The sequence below is a fragment of the Trifolium pratense genome, linkage group LG1 (assembly GCF_020283565.1).
Source record: "Trifolium pratense cultivar HEN17-A07 linkage group LG1, ARS_RC_1.1, whole genome shotgun sequence".
In the NCBI taxonomy this organism is placed as follows: Eukaryota; Viridiplantae; Streptophyta; class Magnoliopsida; order Fabales; family Fabaceae; genus Trifolium; species Trifolium pratense.
The window spans coordinates 45,157,011-45,171,729 of NC_060059.1; the positions used below are offsets into that span (position 1 = coordinate 45,157,011).

The 14,719-nt window shown below is 32.5% G+C and overlaps 4 protein-coding genes across 5 annotated transcripts; all 4 read left to right on the plus strand.

Annotated features, from left to right (window-relative positions):
• The first annotated feature begins 4,209 nt into the window (after window positions 1-4,209).
• LOC123913150 lies at window positions 4,210-9,144 on the plus strand. Of its 2 annotated transcripts, XM_045963758.1 has the most exons (6): window positions 4,210-4,578; window positions 5,324-6,187; window positions 6,457-6,684; window positions 7,109-7,485; window positions 7,987-8,060; window positions 8,532-9,144. In XM_045963758.1, exons 1-6 carry the CDS (start codon window positions 4,561-4,563, stop codon window positions 8,561-8,563), a joined length of 1,593 nt encoding a protein of 530 aa, XP_045819714.1. In that variant the 5' UTR covers window positions 4,210-4,560; the 3' UTR covers window positions 8,564-9,144. The 2 variants fall into 2 exon arrangements, with proteins under 2 accessions (XP_045819714.1, XP_045819722.1); XM_045963766.1 differs by lacking the exon at window positions 7,987-8,060.
• On the plus strand, window positions 8,604-10,414 carry LOC123894894. Its single transcript, XM_045945007.1, has 3 exons — window positions 8,604-9,008; window positions 9,225-9,575; window positions 9,655-10,414. The coding sequence occupies exons 1-3, from the start codon at window positions 8,604-8,606 to the stop codon at window positions 10,261-10,263; spliced, it is 1,365 nt and encodes a 454-aa protein (XP_045800963.1). The 3' UTR covers window positions 10,264-10,414.
• A 585-nt stretch (window positions 10,415-10,999) lies between these two features.
• LOC123894901 (prostatic spermine-binding protein-like) lies at window positions 11,000-12,157 on the plus strand. The gene is made up of 2 exons (XM_045945019.1): window positions 11,000-11,355; window positions 12,082-12,157. The coding sequence occupies exons 1-2, from the start codon at window positions 11,000-11,002 to the stop codon at window positions 12,128-12,130; spliced, it is 405 nt and encodes a 134-aa protein (XP_045800975.1). The 3' UTR covers window positions 12,131-12,157.
• LOC123894911 lies at window positions 12,132-13,656 on the plus strand. The gene is made up of 4 exons (XM_045945029.1): window positions 12,132-12,172; window positions 12,266-12,511; window positions 13,271-13,454; window positions 13,540-13,656. The coding sequence occupies exons 1-4, from the start codon at window positions 12,132-12,134 to the stop codon at window positions 13,654-13,656; spliced, it is 588 nt and encodes a 195-aa protein (XP_045800985.1).
• The last annotated feature ends 1,063 nt before the right edge of the window (window positions 13,657-14,719 follow it).

Sequence of the window (14,719 nt, forward strand, 5' to 3'; positions counted from 1 at the left end):
TATTTATAAAAAAGATGATTCTTGTTCTAATAATAAATTGATTTCTATTGAAGTTTCTTCTCAAACATTTACTTGGTAAAATTATATCTCATATTTATTGGTCAAAAATTTAGAATATTTTTAGCCAGCGATTTTTTTTTCTTGGTTACAATTATTTATTTTCTTTTTACTAAGCTTAATTCATTTTTTTTTATACATTTCTCATTTTTTTATGAGTTTTGTCCCCTCATTTTTGTCTTTTTTTTATTTAATAATTTTTATTTGGATTTCCAGTTTAGTTTAGTAGTGCTTGTTAGAATGCAATTTGTTTAGAAGTTTTTTTTAGAGTTGTCACATTATTACAATTAAGTATTTTATAAAGAGCAGTTCAAAGCCATTTTTTTATACAATCGACACTTTTTCATTATGTACCCATTTCCTTATACAATTCTCTATGTATTCTTATACAATCGACATTTTTTTATACAATTCTCTATATTGTCAAAAAAAAAAAAGAGTATCGAATTCTAATAAGGCAATTTCTTGAAAATATAAACATTTTCAAGAAATTTAAATCAATAAAACCAATATCATTCAGAAATTCATACACAAACCCATGCATGTTTTTGTGTTTTATCATCCTATCATTGTCATACATATTCATTTTTTTTATCCATCAAAAACGTGTGTGGAATTAATTTCCACACTAACTAAACTAAAGATCACAATGAGCATAACTTGTTTTCAAATTGATTGCAGGTACCATTGCAGTCCCGACATATTTTTTCCTGGCAAAATACTAATTAGAGTACACAATATACATGAAGTGATACATCATTCACTTCAAAATTGCTCAATCAATATATAGAGCAGACAGTATATAAAATATGTACTAATTACACCACACATACGTAAAAGATGGTAAAAGAGAAGTAAAGTTTTTGCATCAAACACAAATTGTTAGTGCTAGTTATTGCTAGAAATAAATGTATAAAATATGCTTGCAACATTAACAATAATATCTCACTCGTTGAATACAAAGAAAAAGAAAAAATACAATGAGATCACAAAAGTTTCAGAAAACTACCATTCTTCTAAAATACTAATAACCCTTTGAAATAGAAACTTTACATGCCCATATATGTATGAGGAGGGGTTGTATATAATATATATATATATATATATATATATATATATATATATATATATATATAGGGGTTTTCTAACTTAGACCCTAGTTAGGTCTAAGTTAGCAAGGTGCACCTTTTGAGTTGGACAAAAATACCCATTTTTTTTTTTTTGAAACAATAGAGCAACTGGGGCATGTATGTAATTTGCATAATAAAAATACCCTTTTTTTTTTTTGAAACAATAGAACAACTATTACATTTTTTAAATTTCTTCCAAATTTCGACCTCATTTTACGTGCGAATCGAACGCCGATTTCAAAAACTAATACCGGAAACCTTTGTAAAATTGAAAAACGATCAAAATCCATATAAGGAACGTCGAGTTTCGTTGAGTATTGAGGGAGATCGAACCGGGTCAAAAACCGGGTCGCACGACCCGTTTCTGCATAAAACGGGTGGGAGGGACGATGAACAGTGCGCGTCGCCCACGCCCACTCTCACCGGCGGCGCGTGGGGGCGCGTGCGGCCTCAGGGAGGATCTATTTTTTTTTTATTTTTTCATAATAAAGTAGTAGATAATATTCTGGAAATTTTGGTATATTGTATGAAATTTTTGGAGACACGAAACTATTTTTAGTTAATTAAATGAGTAAAAAGGTAATTAAAAATATTATAATTCCATAAAAAATTTCCAAAATTTTATGTAAAGTACTATGAATTATTTAGAACCCTCTTGTGTACCTCACTCTCCCTAGTTCAAGTCATGAAATTATTTTCACAAATTCCGCTGATTATTTAAAACCATTTAACAAATAATAAAAATAATTTCATAGATTTGTACTCTGAAACCAATTGTTTTTTTATTTGTTTCTAATAAAATATTAGATAATATTCTGGAACTTTTGGTATATTTTATGAAATTTTTTGAGACCTGAAACTATTTTTCGTTAATTAAATGAGATAAAACGGTAATTAAAAACTATTGTTTGCTTCTGAAACCATTTAGCTGGAAGAATGGTTTCAGAGAGTTATACTGTGAAACCATTCTAGCAGTAAAATGGTTTCAGAAGCAAACAATTAAAAATCAACTCCCCTGAAACCATTCTATCAGTGAAATGATTTCAAAGTGCAACGCTCTGAAACCATTGTACCAGCTAAATGGTTTCAGAATGGTTTCAGAAGCAAACAATTAAGAAATTACTCACTGAAACCATTCTACCAGTAAAATGGTTTCAGAGAGTTATACTGTGAAACCATTCTACCAGCTAAATGGTTTCACAGTATTATATAAAGATAATTAAAGGTAGTGAAAAATTGAGTTTTTTTTTTTTGTGTCCAAATCAAACGAACCAAGTCTCTATTTGTAGACAAAAAAAAATTATGAATTTTGGTATAAAAATAAAAAAATAAAAAATTAATTTACAACGAAATAATTGAGTTTAAAGTATTAAATGAAAAAAAAAACACGCCAACCACCCAGCAGTTGACACGTGTCCTGCTTTTTTAAAATGAAATTTTCTCTCTCCAGACGCAGATCTAGTGTGGTGCATGCGCTGGCTTATCATGGAGATGGATGATTTAGACTGTCTGATTGATCCGACAGCCATGATGAGATCATCTCTTGGCCGTCTGATGGAAATCAACGGTCTGTAACGGTGGTCCTGCGGTAGGCGCGCGACACTGGATCAGCGCCAATATGTTTTTTTTTTTTTTTATAAAAAAAGAAAGGTTATTTTTGTCCAACTCAAAAGGTGCACCTTGCTAATTTAGACCCAACTGGGTCTAAATTAGCAGCCCCCATATATATATATATATATATATTATATAATAATTAATTCACACAACCATTTTTTATTAGTATGAGATTGAAAAGTTAAGAAGAATGAAAGACTTAGTACCTACCCAAAAAATCAACATTAAAAGAGGTGATTGTTTCATCTTTCATAACAATTTATTTAATTTCATTATTTTATTAATCTTTCATAACATTTTTCTTATAGGGGGTGCACGCATATACTTATTATTCAATTATTAATTAATATTAGTAGGTGAAGGAAACAAAAGGATGCAGACAACATGCTTTGGAGATAATTGGACAAAGACACTAAATTGTGGTTACAAATACTATTAATTAATTGAGAGTTACATAATAAAGTAGATGAGGGAAATGCAAAGGCAAAAGATGTTATAGACCATTGACTATCAACAAAAAAATAACAAAAATGAATCATTGATTTGGAGTATGAATTATAACCAACAAATAAATTTCGATCCATTGGCCTGCTCTATAAAAATAATTTTTTAGTAATTATAACTTTTTTGAAGACACTTAGTAATTATAACTTGAAAAGATAAAAAATAATCAGAAAAGTGAATAAATAAAATAGTTGGAAATAAATTTATAAAATATTATAATTTCAAACAATAAATAAATATAAAATAATTCAACAAATAAAAGAATTTACTTTTATTTATCTCCAATATTAACTACTATACAAAACACTCATTAAAATTATTTTAAAAAAGAATAGGATAATACGAAATTAATAAAAATTGTTAAATGTCAAATTATTAATTTAGATTTTGCATTAGTACAATCTTTTTAAAAAAGTAGTATAAATTTTTTATCAGTGAAGCAAAGAAATTACTTTTGGATTTGGTAACCATAATTTGTAAGAAGTTTTTTTATTTTTACGATAATTGTATATAGTGATAATTTAAAATGATTTAGAAAAAAGTTGATGAAAATGTTTTAATAGAGATTGTAAACTTTTCTTGTAGAGTGCCACATCATCACAATGCTTGCTTATGAGCAATTCAACCTTCCTTTTACTAGTAAAAGATTTTTCTTACTACTTTTGGCCTTATAAAAAGGCAAAACCGCAATAAAAAAAGTATCCATACAGTTTTCCTTTTTAATTAAAAAAAAAAACAGTATTTTTATTTTACGGTGCACAAAAATATAATTACGATTTCATGATCACAGAAAACGGGTCCAGTTACTGTGCATAAGCCCAAACTTATACACAGTGCATAAGCCCAATGCAATTGCTTCTCGCGCCCCCCTTGCTTCTCGCGCCCCCATGCAAAACAACAACTCTTCTCCTTTCGCAAAATCAACGCGCCAGACAAAACAATTCTCGCAAACCATACCATCTTCCTCCTCACCGGAAACCCAAAACCTCCTCCTCTTCACCTTTCTGCTCAGAAATCGCACTCTCTCCTCTTCACCTTCGCTTCCGATTCGCTTTTTCTTCTTCCGATTCTCTTCTTCCTCGACAACGATTCGTTTTTAGTTTCAAGAACATAACGTAACCATCGCCATCAACCATCGCAAGAACATAACGTCACCGTTTCCTCTTCACCATCTTCGTCGAGTCGGTGCGTTTCATCTTCAAACATCATCATTCATCATTCATCGTCGTTCAACATTCATCACTGAACGAACCAAATGATGAAAAGAAAACAGGTTAACACAATGAATATTTACTTTGATTTTGATTTCAGAATTAGGTTTGATAATTTTGCATGCTTGAATATGTTTAACTTTGATTCTGATATGCTATTACATTTTGAATTTGAAACTGATATTCTACTTTGATTTTGATTTTGAGTTTGAATCTGATAAGCATGAATGTTGTTTTTGCCTGAAACCATTAGGCAAGTATTTTGGTTTCACATTAGGCAAATATTTTGATTTTGATTCTGATAAACTTTGATTTTGATTTTGAGTTTGAATCTGATAAGCATAAGCATGAATGTTGTTTTTGCCTGAAACCATTAGGCAAGTATTTTGGTTTCACATTAGACAAGTATTTTGATTTTGATTCTGATAAACTTTGATTTTGATTTTGATTTTGAATCTGATAAGCATGAATGTTGTTTTTGCCTGAAACCATTAGGCAAGTATTTTGGTTTCTGATATGCTACTACATTTTTTATTTTGATTCTGATATTCTACTACCTTGTATTAATTTTGGAATTTAGCATTATGTAAGTATTTTGAATTTAGCTTGTATTGATTTTGCTTGAAACCATTAGGCAAGTATTATGGTTTCAAAAACAAAATATCAAAACCATAAAACCATGCTTATAGTTTCAATGTTATGTTTATCTTTTTTTAGGTGTTTTGTATAGCGGATGTGTTCTCTGAGTACTGTTGTTCTGCATTATTGATTATCTTATTGATGTGGGAATGATTTTCACTGATGCAGGTTGAAAAATCTAAGGTTGTAGACGCACCAACCTTCAGCCTTGGACTAACACAGTCCGATGACTCAAAGGCTTCATCATCGCGTCCTTCTAGACAACTGAAGGGGAAAATAGAACAGACAAAAGCGAATGAAAAGAAGCAGTATAAAAAAACTGTGCATCAACAAAATGATGAAGGAAGTTCAGATGATGGTGAAAAAGTAAAGGGGAAAAAGCTGAAGGAAGTTACTGAGCCTGATCAGAGGTTGAGGCACAAAATGAGTATTCCTAAGGTCTACATCCTTATGCAATCCGTGAATACAAAAAAATTTAAAAAGAAGATAGTTGAGGAATTGAATCAATTTGGGTTTGGAGGAATGTTGCACATATGCAACTGGACTAGGATCCACACATTCTTTGTGGATTGGATAGTGAATAATTTTGAGAAAGATCACATGTGGATCAGATTGAGAAACACAGAGGTGCTCGAATTGAAAGAGGATGACGTCCACCGCGTCTATGAGCTTCCAATGGTGGGAAAGAAGATAAACACCGATCTTTGCTCGGATGCAGCGATAAATAGGTTGAGGAGAGAATTAGGACTGACCGAAAATTCTTCTCCATTTGTGAAGGTGGCAGAATTGGAGAGAGTATTGAATACAACTGAGAAAGCAACCGCTTGGGTGAAGGGTGCAATATGTTACATAATTCACAACCTATTGTGCCCCACTAACCATAGCGATGTATCTCTACAGTATGCCCACATATTAGTAGATGCAGCCACCGCATTATCCCACAATTGGTGCTCACACATCCTTCAGTATATGAAAGAAGGCCTCCAAAGTCCAGGAGTTGCAAATCCGTTGGCGGATTTTCACTTCCTCATGGTAATAATTCTATATATAAATTCATATTATGTTAATACGTTTTTCAATATGTATAGAGATGAATTTCTGAATTTCTGTTTAAATGGTTTCAATAAGTTACAAACTGAAACCATTAGTCTTGTTAAATGGTTGCAATAGTTTATACGCTGAAACCATTAGTCTTGATAAATGGTTTCAGCATGTTATACACTGAAACCATTAGTCTTGTTAAATGGTTTCAATAAGTTGTATTTTTAAAACAACTGATTATGTATGATTTTATTGTGCAGATTAACTACTTGGATAAAATGGGGAAGAGAAGCCCATTTCTGACTGGAAAATACAAGCACCCATCACTTCGTGATTGGGATGTGAAGATGGCAAACCAAGATCTTCAGAAGGTCTATGATGTTATGGGACTCGAGAATGGATTGACAGCTGGGGTCACACGACTGAATGCCACTAATGAAGGACCGGTAGTATTGTGTTTTGATGATGATACATGTCTACTATCTAAGGTGAGAAAAAAATAACGATATAACTACCATTTAATGCAATATTTTGCCTGAAACCATTAATATTTTGCCTGAAACCATTATAATTAAACTTATTTGGTTGTCTACTTATAAATTAAACAATATTTGATTAAACTGTGCTCTGTACATGTGTCTTTGCTTCTGCAAATTCATCTTGATCTGATTCTGTTCTACTTTCTCCGATAATAATTAAACTTATATGTGCTCTGTATATGTGTCTTTGCTCCTGCAAATTCATCTGGATCTGATTCTGTTCTCCTTTTTCTGGTTATAATTAAACTTATTTGGTTGTCGACTTCTAAAATGAACAAGATTTGTATATAAAACTGTGCTCTGTATGTGTCTTTGCTTCTGCAAATTCATCTGGATCTGATTGTAACAAATCATATACATGCAACAATTGCAGGCAAAAATGCATCTTGATCATTGTAGGGCACGTATACAAATCTACACTACAACCGCGGAAACATTGGAAAGAAGAATGTCTGAGGCAAATGTTCAAATTCAGGATGATAAAACAGATGAAAGAAATGTTGGAACTGAGGATGCTAATAATGACGAGGGAAATGTTGGGAAAGAGGAGTGTAAAACTGAAGTGAGAAAAAGTTTGAGGTATAAATCATCAATCAAAAGAAGAAAAGTAGTTTCCAATGTAGAATATGGACAAGCAGATGATGGACAAGCACCACAAACATCCATGCCACAAACACCACTTTCATGTACACAAGAAACAATCTTGAAGTATCCACAATATTTTGATCGCGGTGAAGCTACAAATGCAGGGTAAGTAATGACTATATATGATGCATGTTTTAATGCTTTTTTATTTGTGATGTACGTTTCAGTTTTTTATATGGTTTCAGTTTTGTTAACCCATTAATATTTACTAATACTATACATTGAAACCATTAGTCTTGTTAAATGGTTTCAGTTTTGTTATCCCGTTAATATTGAATAATGTTATACACTGAAACCATTAAACTTGATAAATGGTTTCAGCATGTTATACACTGAAACCATTAGGGTCTGTTTGGTTCGGGGGTTTTGGAGGGGAGGTGAGGGGAGGGGAGGTAATATTTTAATTTTTTTGTGTTTGGTTCAATTTTTAGGAGGGGATATGAGGGGAGGGGAGGTAAGCAGAATCCCTCCTAAACTCAATTTTTGCTTCCCCCCAAATTGGGGGGATTTGGAGGGAAGCTTTTTTAAAGTTTATTAAACTGACAAAATTATCCTCAATATATTTTAGAATTCCAATATTATCCTTATTACCATTTTTATTATTAGGTCTTTGTTGTCTGTATTGCTTATACTCCTTGTCTACCTCTGTTTGTACCTGTGGTGCCGTTGCTGCTCATCAAGTATGTATCTGCGTTTATTTGCGTTATTTCTTTTCTGCGTTTATATATATGACGTTTCTGCGTTTATGTACTAATGATGTGGTGTCGTGTTTCTGCGTTTCTGTAGTATGATGTGGTGTCTTGTTTCTGCGTTTATTTCTTTTCGTTGTTTTCCTGTACATACATATATATGCTTATTGCTTTTCTGCGTCATTTATTTTCGCGAGCATACATGGATATATGATCATTTGCGTTTATACATATATATGTGACTGTATTGTATTGTTTTGCTCTTCTTTTGAGAAAAGAATATATATGTATTGAGAATGAGAAATTGAAATTTGAGTAAATACATATTACTCTTCAAGCATCTGTAATGAAATTTGAATTTTTATATGTAGTTTAAATGTTAATTTTTTTATAGGAGTATTGATAGTTTGTTAAACTATTATATGTGAAATTTATTTTTTTTAAAATATTTTATTGAATTAGATGGATCATCAAGATCGAGAAATTGTTATTAATAGATGGTTTGATCTGCGTCGAAGAGCTGTAGCTCAACTTATGTGTGCAATTGTTGATGCTGGCTTCATGCTGACAAGTGGACTTATTACACCTTATAGAGGAGTTCGGTATCACTTGAAAGAATATTCGGCAAAAAATCCACCCCAAAATTACAAAGAATTGTTTAATCTCCGACATGCATCTTTACGCAATGCAATTGAAAGAGCTTTTGGTGTATTGAAAAAAAGATTTGAGATTATATCTAATTCAACAGAGCCCAATTATGGAGTCAAAGCTCAAAAATTAATCATTTTTGCATGTTGTATTCTTCACAATTATCTAATGAGCGCAGACCCAGATGAAGACCTTATAGCTGAAGTAGATGCTGAACTTGCAAATCAAAATCTATCTCAAGAAAATCATCAAGCTTCAACAAGTGATAGGGACGAAGTTGCTTTGGGCGGGGTTATAAAAAATAGTGTTGCACATGAAATGTGGTTAAATTATGAAAATAATGTTTTTGCCTAAATAGTTTATCTTGTATGTTTTATTATTATTTTAATGTTTGATGTTCTTTGTTAAAGTAGTACTGAGTTTATTATGATGTTTAGCGAATGATACTGAGACTTCATATTAAGATATATTTTAATTTTGTTATGTTATAATTGATCATTTTTATAGCTTATGGCATCGAAAAAGCAATTATCAACCAACAATGGTAACTCTAGGACTTTGAGTTGGACTAGAGCCATGGACGATGCTCTTGTTGATGCTTTCATGCATGAATTTGAAAATGGTAACAAAGTTAATGGTACCTTCACATCAACAGCGTATGACCATATTACAGCTGAAATCAGTGCATTATTTGGGGGAAAAATTGACAGGGTGAAGATAAAAAACCGTTGGAAAACTTTGAAAAAAAACTTCACCGAATATTACGACATTTTTAAAGGTGGTATGAGTGGATTTTCTATGAATCCAACTACACAATTATGGGATGCTGAGCCAGAAGTTTGGGATGCTCTAATTGCGGTAAGTTTTATAAATCTTGTATTTTGCAATATTTTTATTAATTAATAGTTGTATAACTATTGTGAAACTTATTTTTCAGTCAAAACCAAAAGCGGCATATTGGAGAAATGTTCCACTTCCAAATTATGAGAAAATGGTGACACTTTATGGACCCAACCGAGCTGATGGCGATGAATCGGAGACTTTAAAGGAGACAAGAAAACAAAGTTCATCGGTCATCGATGAAGACTTTGTAGAAACTATTCAAGACATTGATGGTCATGTTGCTCAAAATGAGGTGAATTTAGAGGGTTTTGATGCTCCTCGTTTTGATTTTACTGTACCTGAAACACAATCATCAGACCCTTCTCCTATAGCAAGTGGTAGTAAAAAGAAGAAATTGAAAGTGGCTAAGAATAAAGAGTCAAACAATGAAATGATTGAAATGAAAGAGTCAATGAATATGGTTGCTGAGGCAATACGAGAAGGAAATGAAATAATGAGAGAACGTCAAAAATATGATCTGCCTCCAATTTCTGGTCAAGAAACATGGAATTTAATAGAGGGTTGCGGGTGTGAGGCAGCGTCAGTGCCTGAGATATATTGTGCTGTCATGAAAGATGTTAACAAGCTTAGAATGATTCTCCAATGTCCACTTGAAGCACGCAAAGCTGTGATAATGCAACTGGTCTTTGGTTCATCAGATTAATCATCCTATAATGGTGCTATGATGTTTATGAATACTTTATTTGCATTTTAATATGTTTTTTAATATTTGGAACACTTGTTTGAATATTTACGAATATTTTGGAGGTTGTACGATGTACTTTGTTTGAATATTTTCTTCCGTGTTTTATTGAATCAAAGTTTTTTAATGTCTATGTCGTGAATTTCTTGGTGTGGTAGTGAGTTTCGTGTATGTGATATTTTTTTTCGTTGAAAAGTATGTGTTATTTGTTTTGATGTAATAATAAAGAGATATTAGTTTTTACAATATGAGTGTTATAAGATTTTAAGGGTAAAAAAGTAAATTGCTTTTAAAATACCTCCCCTCCCCTTGTGAACCAAACATATATTTAATTAAAATACCTCACCTCCCCTCCTCTCCTCTCTTTTGAACCAAACATATATGTAATTAAAAAATTTCCCTCCCCTCCCCTCCCCTCCCCTCTATAAAAATACCTCACCTCCCCTCCTCCTATTTTGAACCAAACAGACCCTTAGTCTTGTTAAATGGTTTCAGTTTTGTTAACCCGTTAATATTGAATAATGTTATACACTGAAACCATTAATCTTGATAAATGGTTTCAACATGTTATACACTGAAACCATTAGTCTTGTTAAATTGTTTCACTTTTGATGCATATATATTATATAAAATAGAGCCTTGTCAATGAAGATAATACTCTAACATCTTATACCATACCTTTAACACTGGTTTCAGGATGGAAACAACTGATTCAGTTAAGACCGATGCAGTGACGGAGGAGAAAAATGATGTGAAACCAGAAGTTGAGAAGAAGGATCACAAAACTGATGCGAAGAAGGATGATAAGAAGGATGATAAAACTGATGAGAAGAAGCATGAGAAGAAAGATGAGAAAAATGATGAGATAAAGGATGTGGGACGTGGAGCTGATGACAAAAATGATGGAAATTCAACTAGCGAAGAAGAAGAGTTTGATGCCAATAAGATGGATGACGCAGTGAGAACATCATGCAATGTGGGACTTTCACCCACACAACAAACAATCTTGCAGTTTCCACAATATTTTGATGCCGGTGAAGGTTCAAATGAAAGGTAAGAAATGAATATATATCTATTTGAATTTCATTACTTTCTACTTGCTTATAATGTTCTGCTGCTGCTGTTAATCTAACATTAGCATTAAACCATCATTGAAACCAAAGTTCATATGTCTGCCTATGTCTCCACTGCAGACACTTTGCTATTGTCTTGTTTCTGCAGCCTCCTGTATTTTTACACATGCATGTTAAAATTAAAATGTTCGATTTCAATGACTTAAGAATAATCATGCTGATTTTCTCAACAAAGTTATTTTTGTCCAATAAGAGTGACTTCAAATAATACTGTGATAAATTTGTATAATAGATATTGTAGTAGTAATTGTGTGACCAGTGATCACAATACTTAAGACGTGTCATGAATTGATCGGTAAAATTAATGGTTGTGTGACCAGTGATCCATAAATCATTTTGGTTTTTTATTTGCGAGTAAAACTATGATAATTGACTGATGGTTTTTATATATATGATGTGTCTTAAGGAAAGATAATAGCGTAACATCTTAAACCATAACTTTAAAAGTTTTTGTCAATGGTTTTGATATGTGATGTCTTAAACCAAAATGATTTTTAATGGTTTCAGAGAGTTGTACACTGGAACCATTTTGCTGGTAGAATGGTTTCAGAGAGTTGTACACTGAAACCATTTTGCTAGTAGAATGGTTTCAGATAATTGATGCTTAATTGTTGTTTCCTAAACCATTTTGCTTAATTGGTTTCAGGTTCAATAAACATGATTCATTGAAGACAGATTCAGAGAAGACAGAATAAAATGATCCAACAAATGTTCTACTGTAAGAATCAACCAATGTGGCAATTCTACTTTAGAATTGATTAATTAAATTTTGCACAATAACAATATTAATTAAATACTGCAAAATAACAATTATGTAATTTTTTTGACAGTGTAACTCCGATAAGGACGGTCTTAGCAGATGTAGAATTTGACTGTTCTAGTGTGGAAAAATGCAAGACAAAGAAAGGAAAGAAGCATGGTATGCTTTATTCCGATCACACACAACCTGAACGTCGCAGACCTGTCAAGAAATCGAAGTATCTTCAAAACCCATATGATAAAGCTGTCAACGACTCAAGTGCAACTAAGTTGCAGAAGTATATAGCATCATATGCATGGAGCCCTTCACATGATCAGTAAGTGGATTAGTGAGCTTTACAATAGTGCACATCATACTAGTACAATAGTACTACTAATATTGTTTTAGTTTAAAAAACTGCAACTGCAGAAGCTTATACAGGGTAAAACCATTTAGCTGGTAGAATGGTTTCACAGAGTTGTACTCTGAAACCATTTTGATGGTAGAATGGTTTCAGATATTTTATGCTAAAAATAACTCTTTAATAAGTACTTCACAAATATTTAAACCTATACTTGGTGTAGTTTTATGATTTAGCCTCGTATACTTGGTGTTGATCTGTGTATGCTGTAGCATATCTGGTAGCATAAAATTTTTCCTTATTCAAAGAAAAAAAGTATAGTCTGTATTAAGTACTTCGTGTACTTCTGCTGCTTTTGTAACAAGGCTTAATATGTTATAGGCTTAACTATACATTTGGTCCCTTACGTTTATTTTAGGTTTCAATTTGGTCCCTTACGTTTTAAAAATATCAATTTGGTCCCTTACGTTTATTTTAGGTTTCAAATTAGTCCTTTCCGTCAATTTTGTCATATGTGGCAGTCAATTTGCATATGTGGACTGACACGTGGCACTTGGACACGCTGACACGTGTACTGTTCAAATGGTGTTAGTGACAAAACTAACGGAAATGACTAGCTTGAAACCTAAAATAAACGTAAGGGACCAAATTGATACTTTTTAAACGTAAGGGACCAAATTGAAACTTAAAATAAACGTAAGGGACCAAATGTGTAGTTAAACCTATGTTATATAGGGAGGATGTTTTGTACAGCTCGTTTAAGAAGGCTCGTTGTTTTCTACTACAAAGGAGTCACTTGTGCACACTTCAACAAGACCAATGGGTGTCATCCTTTGTGATAAATAGCTGGGTCAATTGCTTGAACTGGAACCAACCAAATGACAAGAGGACAAGACTGATTACACCACTGCTTAATTATGTATGCATTATATTCCATGCATATTAAGAATTTACATACTCTTTAAGTCTTTTTGGAACTGATTTTTATAATTTTATATAAACAGACTGTCTTGGAAGGACCTGATGTGGATAATAAAAGCAAATCAGTTGCATGTGATAATTTTGTCAAGAGACTGTCACTGTTCAAGTACATTGAAATCTTGGATATTGACCCACCCTAAGTTCAAATCATTTTGAAAATTTCTATTGATTGATTGTTTGTTTGAATTATATGTTGATAATGATTTTACTGATGAAACAGATCATGACACCAGTACTAGTTGGGGATCCAGGTTATCATTATGTGTGCTTTGTTGTGAATATTAAGAACCAGAAATTTGAATTCCTAAACAGCTTGGTCGGAGTTGGAGAGCGGTTGCACACGGAGAATCAAGCACCCACTGTGTACAAGAGAATGTTTGATATATGGTTGAATGAGGTGCGAGCATTTGTGGAAGGATTGTATAGACATAGAAAAATCGAAATGCCTTTCAAGTTTAGCAAATTTAAGTGGGAAATACCAATAGTGCCTTCTCAGCCTGATAAAGACAGTTGTGGAGTCTCTTTTGCATGAAGTTTCTAAATGAATGGGATGGTCACAATGACTCACTGGTATCTTTCAAAGGTTGGTCCAAAAAGGCAAAGAAAGGGAAGAATGGCAAGTTTGAAAAGATTATGGATTTCAGAATTCAAATCTGTTCAACAATATTAACTGACCCCAGCAATGCCAACAAAGATAATGTGGAGAAGGAAGCAAATTCATACTATGAAGAAATGCTTCAAAAGCTAGAACGTCCAGCATGATAAGTTGCCTCCCCATTGCTGGAATAATGTTTATGTGAGTTAATTTTAATGTTTTTTTTTATTGACTTCCTTTAAAGATGTTGATGAGTTTCTGGATTTGTATGAAATTTATGATGGTGGAAACCATTATTATTGTTAAATGGTTTCAAGTTGTTATACACTGAAATCATTATTATTGTTAAATGGTTTCAAGCTTAATATTGCAACTAGACTTTTTTCCTCAAATCCAAATGAATTGGACAAGGCAGCTTTGATTTTCAGTCTCTCTTTTGTTGGGCCTACAAGCACTTTAGTGTCCTGATTTTATGTAATTTAAACAATCAAATTAGATGTAACAGCGGTGCTATATGCACCGAATTTTCCTTACCGAATTTGTACCGAAAGGCATGGAATTGATAACGTGGATGGATATTGTAGTTACAAGATATACATTTTTGACAA

Coding starts and splice junctions, on each gene's coding strand:
- LOC123894901 (XM_045945019.1), top strand. CDS start 11,000: ATGGAAACAACTGATTCAGTTAAGACCGATGCAGTGACGGAGGAGAAA. Junction 11,356..12,081: donor GGTGAAGGTTCAAATGAAAG/GTAAGAAATGAA, acceptor AATTGGTTTCAG/GTTCAATAAACATGATTCAT.
- LOC123894894 (XM_045945007.1), top strand. CDS start 8,604: ATGTGTGCAATTGTTGATGCTGGCTTCATGCTGACAAGTGGACTTATT. Junction 9,009..9,224: donor ACGAAGTTGCTTTGGGCGGG/GTTATAAAAAAT, acceptor TCATTTTTATAG/CTTATGGCATCGAAAAAGCA. Junction 9,576..9,654: donor TTTGGGATGCTCTAATTGCG/GTAAGTTTTATA, acceptor CTTATTTTTCAG/TCAAAACCAAAAGCGGCATA.
- LOC123913150 (XM_045963758.1), top strand. Junction 6,188..6,456: donor CGGATTTTCACTTCCTCATG/GTAATAATTCTA, acceptor TTTATTGTGCAG/ATTAACTACTTGGATAAAAT. Junction 8,061..8,531: donor GTGCCGTTGCTGCTCATCAA/GTATGTATCTGC, acceptor TTATTGAATTAG/ATGGATCATCAAGATCGAGA.
- LOC123894911 (XM_045945029.1), top strand. CDS start 12,132: ATGATCCAACAAATGTTCTACTGTAAGAATCAACCAATGTG. Junction 12,173..12,265: donor TGTAAGAATCAACCAATGTG/GCAATTCTACTT, acceptor TTTTTTTGACAG/TGTAACTCCGATAAGGACGG. Junction 13,455..13,539: donor TTACACCACTGCTTAATTAT/GTATGCATTATA, acceptor TTATATAAACAG/ACTGTCTTGGAAGGACCTGA.